Genomic DNA, 14060 nt, shown 5'->3' with positions numbered 1-14060 from the left:
TCTTCAAATGGCTTGTTGTTTTGGGTGCTATCAGGTCAGAATCAGCTCATAGCTGACCCTCCAGCAGATTTTCAGAGGCAGTACATTGCACGAGAGGATTGCCCATCAGATCATCCTTCTGTGGAATAACTTGCCTTTGGATCTTATCTTACCACTAGGCCACCAAGAATTCTATTTTTCTCCCCACTCTGGGAATTTTCAGCAAAATTTTAACAAGTGTTTGTAAGGGTTATATCTTTCATCTGACAAAATGGTCAAAATTCACTCAGATTTTGAAGAAGTGAGGCAACTGATATAAATAACAAGCCCCATGAGAAGAATGACAGACGGCAGTGCAGAGCCTTTATGCTTTAGAAATGATGCTCAAACATATGACTGGTGCAGAAAATGTGATTTTACTCGTAGTTTTATCCATTTCAGTGGTGGGGAAAGGAATTTCTGATAGTCTTCTCTTATATATATCTTTCCTCAGATAAAACTTAAAGAAATATTTGAAACCCCTGCAGAAATCAGTCTGGTTCTAGAGCTCGTCACAGGAGGAGAACTGTTTGACAGGTGAGTTATTGCTAGAAGTCTAATCAAGAAGTATTTCTCTTCTGACCCCCAAGGAAATAAAAAGAAAAACTAAAACATATTTTCCTGGTACTTTTCATAAATAACAATATATCAACTGTTAAAATTTATAAAATAAATATTAAGTATAGAGGACAGAAGGAGATGGATGTTGTTTTAGTTGTTAGACATCAAAAAACTGGTTCTGTTCTTAATGGCTTTATAAGTGAGAGAACCAAATATCCCCCTGGCTCGTGCCATCCCTGTAATAATGTCTGTCATTGAATTTATTATTGCAACCACTTTGACAAGCCATCTCATTGAAGGTCCTTCTTTTTTTGCTGCCCTCTGCTATATGAAGCATGTTGCCCTTCACTTGTGATTGAGAATTCCCTCCTGATTGCATGCCTTTCTCCATCCTCATTCTAAGGACCATTGTGGCTATACTTTCTTCAAGACAGATTTGTTCATAAGTTGTAGATTAACAACAATCTGTGATGCTTTGTTATTAAAAAGAGAAATACTGTCATGTCTGTTAACCTGTGCCTCCAGATAAAACAACAGAACTTCTCAAAACATAATATTTTAAACCTATTTTATAAGACTGTGCATAGAATTCCAAATTGCAGAGCAATACATGTTCTATATAACCAGTTATAGCCAGTTTTGGTTGTCTCTTTGTGTGTTTCCATAACTCAAGACAGAGATGTGAGAATGGGGAACATGCCTAAATATTTTCCAAGGCAAATATAGGCAAAACTATTTCTAGGAAAAGTTTTAAATTGCCAGTTTCCACCTCCCTCACCTTCTCAAGATTTCAGATTTGCACTGAGGTGCTTTCAAGAGCCTGTTGCAGTGCTCATTCAGGTAAACAAAAGAAGAACAGATTTGAAAGAGTAGGTATGTTATAGTAGTAAAATAAGCTGTGAATTGATATAAATATCTCTCTAGTTAAGAAATGTAGTGAAGCCAGAGTATCTTGCAATTTAGGGGGTAAGACAGAGGAGAAATTCTTGGACTCACTGATAATGTCCTGAACACCTGCAATTGGAGTAACTCAATAAATATTTGCTGAATTAATAAGAGGGTGAGCAGCTGCTGCAGTGAATAGACTGAGGAGAAATATGTCGAAGGGGATCCATTTTTATTATGTTGGAAGAGAAAAGCTGCTCTCCTTCCTCCCTACCACTCTATCCAATTGAATTTTCTGTCTTCTAAAGCTCCCCAAAGTATGTATTTTTAAAAATGTCTGTTTCTGTCCCATTTTAAAAAAAGAAAAGGTGGTCCAGCAGAGAGTGAGAATTATTGACCACACCATTAATGTCAGATGCAAGTAGAATATTGCTGAAGAACATTTAAAAAGGACTGGAACTGCACATCCGCAGGGAAAAGCCGGAAATTTAAGCTGGATTCAGAATAGGTCACGGAACAAGGGATATCTTTGCTGATGTCAGATGGGTCTTGACTGAAAGCAGAGAGTACCAGAAAGATGTTTACTTGTATTTTATTAACTACAAAGGTATTTGACTGTGTGGAACATAACAAATTATGAAAAATATTGAGAAGAATAGGAATCCCACAACACTAATTGTGCTTAAGTGAAATCTAAATCTATACTTAGAGTAAGAAGCTGTTGTCCAAACAGAACAAGAGAACACAGCAGGGTTTAAAATCAGGAAAGGTGTGCATGAGGGTTGTATATCCTTTCTCCATATCTCTCCATTCAATTTGTATGCTAAGCAAGTACTTTGTGAAATTGGACTCTATGAAGAATGCAGCATCACGACTTTGAGGAAGACTTGTCAACAATCTGCACAATGCAGATGACACAGCCTTTCTTGCAGAGAGTGCAGAAGACCTGAAGCACTTACTGCAGAAGATTAATGACTACAGCCTTCAATACGGGTTACATCTCAATATCAAGAAAACAAAAATCCTCACCATTGGACCAGTAGGCAACATTGTAATAGATAAAGTAAAGATGAAAGTTGTCAGTGATTTAATTTTACTTGAATTAGTAATCCACATCTATTCCACTTGTTGTTGTTAGGTTGTTAGGTGCCATTAGTCATGTATGACTCATTGTGACCCTGTGAACAAATAGTCTGAACCCTGTTCTATCCTGGGCCATCTATCCCCATATTAATCCACCTAGTTGAGCGTCTTCCCCTCTTTCACTGACCCTCCACCATTCCTGGCGTCATGTCCCTCCTAGCAACATGCCCAAAGTATGTGAGACAAAGCCTCTTAATTCTTGCCTCCAAAGAGCACTCTGGCTCCACTCTTTCCAAGACATATCTGTTTGTCCTCTTGGCTGTCCATGGGATATTCAGATCTTTTCTCCAACACCATAGATCAAAGTGTCAGTTCTTCTGTCATCCTAATAAGGATGACAACAAATACGTTGTCCAGTTCTCATATGCATAGCAAGTGGTCAGAAAGATGATGGCCTGAACCAGACACACCTTAGTCCTAAAACTGACATCATTACTCCTCAATCATTTTGAGAGGTCTCTCACTGCAGATTTTCTCGGTCATTGTGTCTCCTTATTTCCTGATGCTCATACCAATACTGTTAATTGTGTATCCAAGCAAGATGAAGCTGTTGACAGCTTCAGTGTCCTTTCCATATATCATGATGCTGCCTATTGGTCCAGGTAAGATATTTGTTTTCTTAAAATTGATATGCAGGCCATACCAAAGGCTGCATTCTTTGGTCTTCTGCATCAAGTACTTCAAGTGTGTCACACAAGCAGTCAAGAAATTAAAAAATTTGATGCATTGGGAAAATCTGTCAAGGACTCATCTAAAGTGTGGAGAAGGGATATACAACCCTCATGCATACATTTCCTGACTTACAATGTCACTGTAAAGCCCAAGGTGTACCTCATCTAACCTTTGGTATTTTCAGTTACTTCATGTGCATTTGAAAGTTGGACAATATATAAGGAAGGAGAAAAGAAAACAAAGCCTTTGACTTGTGTTTTTGGTGAAGAGTACTGACTGTTCCAGGAACTGTGAAAAGAACGAACAAGTCTGTGTTGGAGAAGGTACAACCAGGGTGCTCCTCATAGGAAAAGATGGTGAAACTTTGCCTCACATATTTGGATGTTTTATCAGGAGGGGCCAAGCCTTGGAAATAGATGTCACCCTGAGAAAGGTAGAGGGTCGGTGAAAGAGGAACACCTTCAAGGAGATAGATTGACACAATGTCTGTCAACAATGGGCTAAACATGGCCGAGATCATGAAGATAGCATTAAGAGAGGGTAAGACTCAAGTCTTTTGTTCATAGTGTCACTGTGAATTGTAGTGGACCCTGTGGAATCTAACAACAAAGGCAGAATTGCCCCATTTTGTAGGCTCCAATCTTTATGGAAGTATACTGCCAGGTGTTTTCTCTCCTACAGCTTCTGAATGGGTTTGATCTTTTGGTCAGAGTCAAATGCTTAACCGTTTTGCCACCAGGAGTCCTTATTCCCATTCACAGATGTGGAAATATCTAAACTAAAACATCTAAAAAATTAGTAAAGGTAATCAACCCAGATATTGACACTTGGGACCAGAGGGGAGGTCCCTCTGTCTTCTGCTGAAGCATTTTCTTTTTCCTCTTATTGCCCTAACTGCCCTATCAAGTACAGGGAGGATTTTCCACATAATTTCCAAGAGAATAAACCACTGTTTATTTTCTCTACTGAGATTTCAGAATGTATTGGTTGACTTTATGCAGAACTTCACATATTCTCACCAGACCAATGTCTTTCTCACATACACTTACTAATAATCTAATAATGCCTCCATTTGACAAGAGGCTGCTATTGATGAAACAGCAGTAGGGCTCCTAATCTGTGTGCTGGGAGGTCTGAGGACCTCAGGATATGATTGGATTAGTGCTTGGCAGCTGCATGGCTGTACTAACTGCCGGCTGGAGAGAAGGTCAATTCAATTTTCAACAATTAGTGTGACAGAAGCAAGTACACTGGAGTCATATTTTAAAGCAGATCCATGGAGGGAAATAGGTATTGCCTGTATTTTCTCAACCTTTAATTTTCAAATGATGAGAAGGAAAACAGATCTGTGTGTAAAGAACAGGAATATTCAAGATACTACAGCAAGCCATGGAAGTAAAAGGAACAATCTGGAATAAGAGGCCTGTTGGTGCTAGAGGACAGCATAATTAGAGCCAATAGAACCATCCTTTTACCTCTGAGCTTCTTTTCCAAAACTCCAGATACCTGACTAGTTCAGTTAGCTGCTAAGGAACCTATAGGCATTGAGATCTCAGGACACATTTATGCTTCAAAGTTGTTATTAGAATCTTAGGGGCCATTTTATTTTTAGCACTGAGCTGTGATGCCTAGGTCACAGTGGAATGATGGGAAAAGTGTAGTGCAGAGGAAAGTGTCAGGGCTATTGAAAATGATCGTAAAATTATGGTGGTTATGCTTGGTGTTATGTGCCCTCCAGTCAGAACGGACTCACAGCTGACTTTCCAGTGGGCATTCGGGAGGAGATTGCCCATCTTTCTCCTTAAGAACAGCTGGTGGGTGTGAACAACCTGTCCTGAGTTGGCAGCACAACTCCTTACCAACTAAGGCTACCATAACTTCCTACAATGATGGTAACTTTAGAAAAATATGGTTCTCTTACTACCTTTGAAAATATGAACAGAAAATTAGTTTATTAAATCTGACAAGAAATGTATTATTATTAGTAGTAATTGTTGCATCAACCCTAACCCATGGAGTCTTTATATATAACCTGACTAAATATTGTCCAGTCTTGTACCATGTCCATGATCTCTAGTGCATTTGAGTCTGCTGTGGCTTTTGTGGCAGTCTGTCTTATTGAGGATTTCCTTTAGTTTTGCTTTCTACTTTCCCAAACAATTGATAGCAATTAATTCTTTTCAATTTTTTTTGTATACAATAATTTATTTACATTATGTGTCATTCATGTGCATTGTTGATTTTTCTGCTCCCTTCTGTCACTCACCACATTCTGTGATTTCCATTCCCCTAAACACCCTGCTCCAAGCCCCCCTACCTACTCTCCTCCTTTGGATATCTATGCACATCTTATTAGTCATCCTCTGTTTTTACAATAATGGTCTTATACAATATCTGTTCTTACGCATCTGAGTTAGTTCACTAACTCAGCATAATGCTCTCTAGCCTCTCCTATGTTGTATAGTATTTCTCAAAATCATTATTTTTGAGTGCTACATAGTATTCACCACATGAATGGACTGCAATTTTACAATACAGTCATTTGGTGACAGACATTTGGGAAGTTTCCATGTTCTTGCAACTGTTAATAATACTGCTATGAATATTGGTATACAAATCTCTGTTTGTGTCTCAGTTCTGCTTTTCCTTGATGTATATTCCTCTCAGTAGAATAGCTGGGTCAAATGGAATCTATATGTACAGCTTTTTGAGGAAACACCAACCAGCCTTCCAGAATGGTTGTACCATTTTATAATCCCACCAACAGTCTATGGGAGTTCCAGTTTCTTCATGTCCTTCCAATATTTATTGCTTGCTGTACTATTGAAATTTTCCACTGCTACTGGAGGTGGTATCTCATAGTGGCTTTGATTTGCATCTCTCTTATTGCCAGTTATTTTGGGCAAGTCTTCTTGTGCCTGTTGCAATCCAAATGTCTTTATCTGTGAAAGATTTTTCCATATCGTTAGTCTTTCCTAATGATGTCTTCTAGGTAATTGAGTTAAAATCTCACCGTCCTAACTTTCTACAGAGCATGATGTTTACTTTCCTCTACCCCAGTTTAAAATAAACATTTTATTAAAAAGAAATAATAGGCATCAATCAAAAGTATTTAATTTTATCTAATACAATTATATAAATGAGTGTATGAAACAATATAAATGAAAGGTTGTATATAGTGCAGTGTACATGAATGAAACACAATGTATATGAATTGTTGTATACAAACCAATAAAAAAAGAAAAAACCAAATAAATAAACATACATACAAAAAAATTCACAACAAGCCCATACAGAGTTCTGGTCATTGGGGAGTTGTCACAACCCCAAAAGCGGATTGATTCTCATTATAGGATCAGGTCAGTGAAAGCAGGCAACTGCTTCTTTAATTTAACACTTTTTAATGTTTACTGTTTTGTTAAGACTGATTTCTTTATTCTTCTGGTGATCCACAATATAGTCAATATTCTATAACTTAATAATGCAACTCCTGTCCTCCTCCAATTTCCTGGTTTTGTGTGTGTATATTATGTTACATACCACCAAGTCAGAACTGACCCTTGGCTGACATTCTAGCATATTTTCTGAGGCAATAAATCACACGGGAGAAGACTGGCCATCTTTATTCTATGGAGCAGCAGGTGGAGTTGAACTGCATGCGTTTTGGATTGACAGCACAGGTCCTTAACACTGGGCCCTTCCCTGTGTGCTTATGGGGCAACTAAAAAGTTCATTATTATCAAAATATAAAGAGAAATACAGCTACAGTGTGTTGAAATATAAAAAAGTAAAATTATCAGTGATATTTTGCTTCTAGTTTTAGAGTTTTGCCTAGTGGTAAAAAGCTGTGCTGCAATCACAGAGGCATATGGTTCAGATCCAATAGTGGCTCAGTAGGAGAAGGATGAACAATCTCCTCTCATAAGATTCATGCCTCTGAGAAGTCACTGGAGGGTCAACCGTGGGTGAGTTCCAGCTCCACAGCACGCACAACACCATCGTGATGGAATGCCAGGCCCGCCCAGGCTTCAGCTCTGCTGTTCTCAGGGTCTCTATGATTCATACTCTACTCAGCGGGACTAATCAACAGCAGCAGCAGCAACGACAGAATACATCATAGATTCTAAAATTTGAAGTCACACACATATATTTTTTTATAAAGTCATTGGTTATCTACCCACAGATTTTATTGGCAATTTTTTAAAATGTTAACTAATTCTCATGGAAAAAATTTATATTAGCTCATATAACAAATACTTTATTGAGTAAGAATGGTTTTGATTAGGTTAAATATGCATTTGTAAAATGATTCATGTTATTTAAAAAGTATCTAAAAATTCTATAACTCTAAATCCAAGGACTTTCCACTTAGGGAATTTATAGGCAGAAGGAAACATCAATGCAACTGTTCTGTTCTTCCCCTGGAGTCATGATCATGTCCAGTTCATAACTGTCACTGCTTTGTTCAGTGCTTGTTCCCACAGGAATGACATATAAGCATAGCATTTGATTTAGAAATTCACTGAAGTTTTGAGCTGCAAGTTTTCTGGCATCTGTTCACCTGACCGTATCAATTCTACAAACATTTACTGAGCACCTACATTGAACCTACTTTCTTTGTAGGGTCACTGTGAGTTATCTTCAATTTGACGGTACCTAACAACTTTGAACAAAGTTAGTTCAAGATTATTTTGTGGGTGACTCTTACAACAATCTAATTGAGGAACTAAGAATTTTGCCTTATTTTTGTTATTGTTCACTGTTGAGTTAGAAATGAATCATAATTGATCCTCTAACAAGCTTTCAGAGACAGTAAATAGGTTAGGTGGAGACTGAGGAGGTGACCACCCATTTTTCTCCTGCAGAGGCGCTGGTGAATTTGAACGGCATAGCTTTGCGTTGGCAGCACAACTCCTTAGCAAGAGGCTGCCAGAAAACCTCAATTTTCTCTAATGCCTGCCAAACACATCAGCAGTACTCATCAACTGACCTAAATACTGGTCAGGTCTCTTTTCCCCTTAGCTTTATCACTTCTATCTTCACTTTCAGTGTAGTTCTCAGTCTTAAACATGCTTTTGCAACTTGAGACTTTCACTGCAATGGATCTCTCTAGTCAGTCATGCATAGCACGCCCGAGTAGTGGCTTAATTTAGAAAATATTAAAAGTTGCATGTCTGACTTAACAGAAATTTAACTCTATGATACTGTACTTAACAAATCACCTGGGAACAAAGTTCCTTTCTGCAGAAGCAGTGTGTGAGAAAAAGTAGTTCAGAATTGTGGTTGGCCAGCTCAAGACATTCAGAGTCTACCACTGAGATGAGGTGGGGAGGAAGTCAGCATGTTGAGCTCTGGCAGCAGAGCTAATATATCCCTAGTTGTCAAAACTTCTAGAGCATCATGTATTGCATTAATGGTGATGTTATTTATAATTTCTAGTTTTGTGCTCTCATCTAAAGCAAGAATCATATGTTATTTTTTATACAGGCATCTCTCATATTTTGTACTTTATTATGCTGTTGAACAGATATTGATTGCATTTGTTACAAATTGAAAATTGTATTTCCTTACAAAGCAATGCACAAACATATAAACATATCACAACGAGGAAAATCATTCAGTCATTGCAATGGAATTCATTGCTTTGTTACAAATTGAAAATTGGCATCCCTGCATTGAGCAAATCTATCAGTAACTTTTGTCCAACAGCACAGGCTCACTTCTTATCTCTGTGTTTGCTATTGTTGTTGTTGTGTGCCATGAGTCAAGTATGACTCATAGTGATCCTATAAACAAAAAATCTGAAACCAGTCCTGTCCTGTGCCATCTTTACACTTTCCTGGCCCATTAGAGCCCGTTGCAGCAGTCACCTTGTCAGTCCACCTAGTTAAGGGTTTTCCTCTCCTTCACTGACCCTCCACCATTTCCAATATCATGTCCCTCTCCAAGGAATAGCACCTACTAGCAATATGTTCAAAGTATATCAGGCATAGCCACATCATTCTTGCCTCCAAAGAGCACTCTGGCTGCACCCTCTCCAAGACAAATCTATTAGTTTTCTTGCCCATCCATGGGATATTCAGTGCTCTTTTCTAATACCACAGCTCAAAAGCATCAATTCCTTTTCTGTCATCCTTATTCATTGTCCAGGTCTCGGATGCATAGCTACTAATGGGAAAGACCATGGCCTGAATCAGATACACCTTAGTCCTTAAACTGACATAACTACTACTCAATAATTTGGAAATGTCCCTAACTGCAGATTTTCCCATTGCAATGCATCTCCTTATTTATTTCCTGACTGTTCGTACCAAGGGTGTTAATTGTGGATCCAAGCAAGATTAAGTTGTTGGCAATTTCAGTCTCTTCTCCATCCATCATGACACAATCTATTGATACAGTGGTAAGAATCTTTGTTTTCTTGATATTGAGACACAATCCATACTGAAGGCTGCATTCCTTGATCTTCTGCAACAAGTACTTCAAATCCTCCTAACTTTTAGCAAGCAAGGTTGTGTCATCTGCATAATGCAGATTATTGGTGAGTTTCCTTTCAATCCTGATGTCACTCTAAAGGAAGACATGTTGCAGTAAAAGAGCTGAACAGATGGTTTCAAAGGGCAGCTCGGGAGGACAAAGCAAGATATTATAATAGAATGTGCAGAGAGCTGGAATGGGAGAATAAAAAAGGGAAGAACTCACTCAGCATTTCTCAAGCTGAAGGAACTTAAAAACAAACTTAGGCCTCATGTTGAAATGTTAAAAGATACTATGGGCAATGTATTGAATGACCCAGATAACATCAAAAGAAAATGGAGGGAATACATAGAGTTACATCAGAAAGAATTGCTTGACACTGAAAAATTTTAAGAAGTACCATATGAACAGGAGCTAATAGTAATGAAAGAGTAAGTGGAAGCTGCCTTGAAGACATTGACAAATTAAGGCCCCAGGAATCCATGGGATGCCAATTGACTTGTTTCATTTAACAGATGCAGCCTTGGATGCACTCACCAGTCTATGCCAGGAAATTTGGAAGACCGCTGTCTGGCCAATGGATTGGAAGAGGCCTGTATTTGCTCTTATTCCCAAGAATGGTGATCCAACTGAGTGTGGAAATTATCAAACAGTATCATTGATACCACATGCCAGCAAAATACTGCTAAGGATTATTTTTTTAAAAATGGCTGAAACAGTACATAAATAGAGAATAGCCAGAAGTTCAGGTGGGATTTAGAACAGGCCATGGCTTCAGTGACATCATTGCTGATGTCAGATGGATTCTGGCTGAAAATAAGGAATATCAAAATAATGTCTATTTTTGCTTTATTGACTATACAAAGGCATTAGACTGTGTGGATCATGATAAGTTGTGGCTGACGTTGAAAGGTATGGGAATCCCAGAGTACTTGATTGTCCTTATGAGGAACCTATATCTGGACCAGGAGGCTGTGTGTGAATAGAGCAGGGGAACACTGCATGGTTTGGGATTGGGAAAGGAGTGCGACAGGAATGTATTCTAATGTATTCTGTCTGCTGGACTTGTCTCTTTGATTTTGTGTTAATATTCACAATATTTTAGACTTTTTTCATAATGCTACAACTGCATATGTAATAGGCTACAGTATATTGCTATTGTTGTTAGGTGTCATCGAGTTCACTATGACTCATAGCAACTCTGTGAATAGCATATCTGAACCTAGCCCTATCCAGCATCATTCTAATATCCATCACCTACTGTGATAATCACTGTGCCAGTCCATTTTGTTGGGGATCTTCCTCTCGTTCACTGACCCTTTATATTTCCTTCTACCTCCCCAAGGACTGATTCCTCCTGAAATATACCAAAAATAAGTGAGACAAAATTTTGCCATCATTGCATTTAAGGAGCACTTTGGTTGTACTTCCTTCAAAACAGATTTATTTATTTCTTGGCAGTCCATGGCATATTGAGCACTCTTCAGTTTAGAAGTACATGTTTAGTGCTCTTGGATTCAGGAGATGAATCTTCGCTGAAAGCAGAGAAAAATGTCTACCTGTCTATTGATTATGCAAAGGCATTTTGTTGTTGTTGTTGTTGTTGTTATGTGCCGTCGAGTTGCCTGCGACTCATAGCGACCCTATGTACAACAGCCCTAAACTCCGCTCTGTCCTGTGCCAATTGCACTGCCTCTGACACTTTCACAAAGGCATTTAGACACTGCAAATCATAACAAATTATAGAACATATTGAGAATGGGAATCTTAAAATACCTAATTCTACTCTTGCAAAAAACCAAGAGAACACTGCATGGCTTAAAATCAGGAAAAAAGTGCCTCTGAGATTTTTCCTTTCTCCATACTTATTCAACCTCTGCAGGTAAACTGCATGAAGAGTGGGGCATCAAGATTGGAGAAAAATTTATCAGTAACCTGTGCAATGTAGGCACAGCTTTGCTTACAGAGAGTGAAGATGACTTGAATCACCTGCTGAAGAAGATCAAAGACTACCACCTTCAATATTCACGATATTTTAACATCAAGAAAGCAAAAAGGCAACATCGTGATAGATGGAGAAAAGATTGATGTTGCCAATGATTTCATTTTACTTGGATCTACAGTCAATACCCATGGTAGGAGAGAAAAAAAAGCCCCCCCACACCCCATCAACAAACAAACAAACAAACAAACAAGGACCTCTCCAAAGTTCTGAAGAGTGAGGATGTCACTTTAGAGATTAATGTGTGACTGATCCAAGCCATAGTATTTTCAGTTGTTTCCTATGCATCTGTAAATTGGACAGTGAGTAAAGAAGACCAAAGAAGAATGGAGTTTTAATTGTAGTGCCATTGAAAAGCATTGAATATACCGTGGACTGCTACAAGACTCTAGTATAGCGTAAACATAGTTGTCTCTTATTGTTTAAATTTATGTAGCAATAAATAATTCCAAAGATGAAGATATTCATGATTTCTGCCAACTTCTGCAGTTTCACTTCTAGCACTTTCTGAAAAACCACAAAACCAAAGAACCATGTGGCAAAGAACCACGTATCCTTCAGTATGTACTACACCTCAAAATCAAGAAAATAAAAATTCTTACAACTGGGCCAATAAGTAACATCATGACAGATGGGAAGAGAAAAGATTAAAGTTGTAAAGAATTTCATTTTATTTGGATTCACGACCCACACCTATGAGATCAATCAAAGAATATATTTCATAGGCATATCTGATGTCAAGAACCTTGTAAAATGTGGAAGAGCAAGGATTATCACTTTGAGAACTGAAGTGTGACTTAACCACGTTATACCATTTTTCAGTTACATCGTATGTATGTGAAAGTTGTGCAATTAATAAGGAAGAGCAAAGAATAATTGATGCCTTTGAATTGTGTCACTGAATATACCATGGGCCATAAAAAGAAAGAGCGAAAGAACCAATAAATTTAGAGAAAACATAATAGGAGCCAAAACAGTCAACCATATTTTGTGGACCTTATTTGGATACATATCTAACCAAACAGGAAATAGTTTAAACATGTCCAAAACTATTTAGAAATTGGAAACTTAATATCCATTTAATAACATTAAAATACTGTTTTAATTTATAGATATGATAATAGCATTGTGATTATTATTTTTTTATCATTTGGATGTATATCCTTAATTATTTTTGGAGGCAAGGATGATGAGGCTTCACCTCTCATATGTACTTCAGGCATGTTGCTAGGAAGACTATTCATTGGAGAGAGACATGATGCTTGAAAAGGTAGAGGATAAACAGAAGAGAGAGACCTTTGACTAGGTGAATTGACATGGTGACTGCCACAATGGTCTTTACTGTGTCAGAAATTGTGAAGATGGCACAGGATAGGATGGGGTTCAGATATGTTGCTCATAGGGTCACTGTAAGTTGTACTTGACTCAATGGCACCCAACAACAATATTTATGAATAAAAGTACAAAATGTCTAGTATTTTCTTTACAATAATAAAAGAACAGAGACTATTATTAGGCATATAGATACACTAGGACTGGCCCTGAATAAATATTAAAGTTGTAATAAAGAACATTTACTGTATAAGGTCTTTGATTGGTGCAGTTTACACTCAGCTCCTAAAGACTGATAGCTTGATTTCACCTGGAGGCACTGATAGTGGAGCTCTTTGGTGGCAAGCCGGTAGCTTGGTATGTTGCTAGCATACCAAGAGACTGCTCATCTCTGGCAGTTGGAATCCCTCTGAAGCTCTACAGTAGAATGCCGAGCAGTCTTCTCCCTCTTAAGAATCACTTTGAGTCAGAATTGACTTGATAGCCATGAGTTTTTTAGTTTCAGAGGCACTTAGGGATCTCTGGTGTCAGAGCCCATAGGGAGATGCATTCCTAACCCAGAGACCTCACTATTCAAGCCGTTTGAGCCGACCATTGACTCTGACATGGGCAATCTCCTGTGCTTAAAGACTTAGAGCCACTGTTGTAGAATGGGACTGACATCAGAGTTGGGGTAAGACTGAGAAAAACTGGATAAATTATGTATACTGCTTTGAAATAGATGAGGGAGAGAACAGTTTAAAAGTGATATGTGATAGGGTATTATGGTTATGACAAGAGTCCAGAATAGAGTTTGCATAGTGGAGTGTACTTGGGGCGTGGGGCAGGGGGAAGCGAGGGGATTGTATACTAATGAAGGCATTTTTCTTTTACTTTTCAAAGAGAAGAACGAACTAGGGAGGAGGGGTGGTCAGGGAAAAAGTGCAGCAGTGAATGAATGGAAATACAAAATCTCTATAAATGTTCATTA

At 38.2% G+C, this 14060-nt stretch overlaps 1 protein-coding gene across 1 annotated transcript in view; it reads left to right on the top strand.

The window, feature by feature from the left end:
• The window catches only part of CAMK4 (calcium/calmodulin-dependent protein kinase IV), a 377548-nt gene that overhangs the window by 204609 nt on the left and 158879 nt on the right, over positions 1–14060 (top strand). Inside the window, exon 4 of the mRNA XM_006886703.1 lies at positions 473–555. Within this exon, the coding sequence (XP_006886765.1) occupies positions 473–555 (83 nt within the window). The remainder of the gene's footprint in view (positions 1–472; positions 556–14060) is intronic.

This window comes from Elephantulus edwardii, unplaced genomic scaffold, assembly GCF_000299155.1.
Source record: "Elephantulus edwardii isolate Elephantulus edwardi_28Jun2011 unplaced genomic scaffold, EleEdw1.0 scaffold00050, whole genome shotgun sequence".
Taxonomy (NCBI): domain Eukaryota; kingdom Metazoa; phylum Chordata; class Mammalia; order Macroscelidea; family Macroscelididae; genus Elephantulus; species Elephantulus edwardii.
This window is presented reverse-complemented; position numbering and strand designations above follow the sequence as displayed.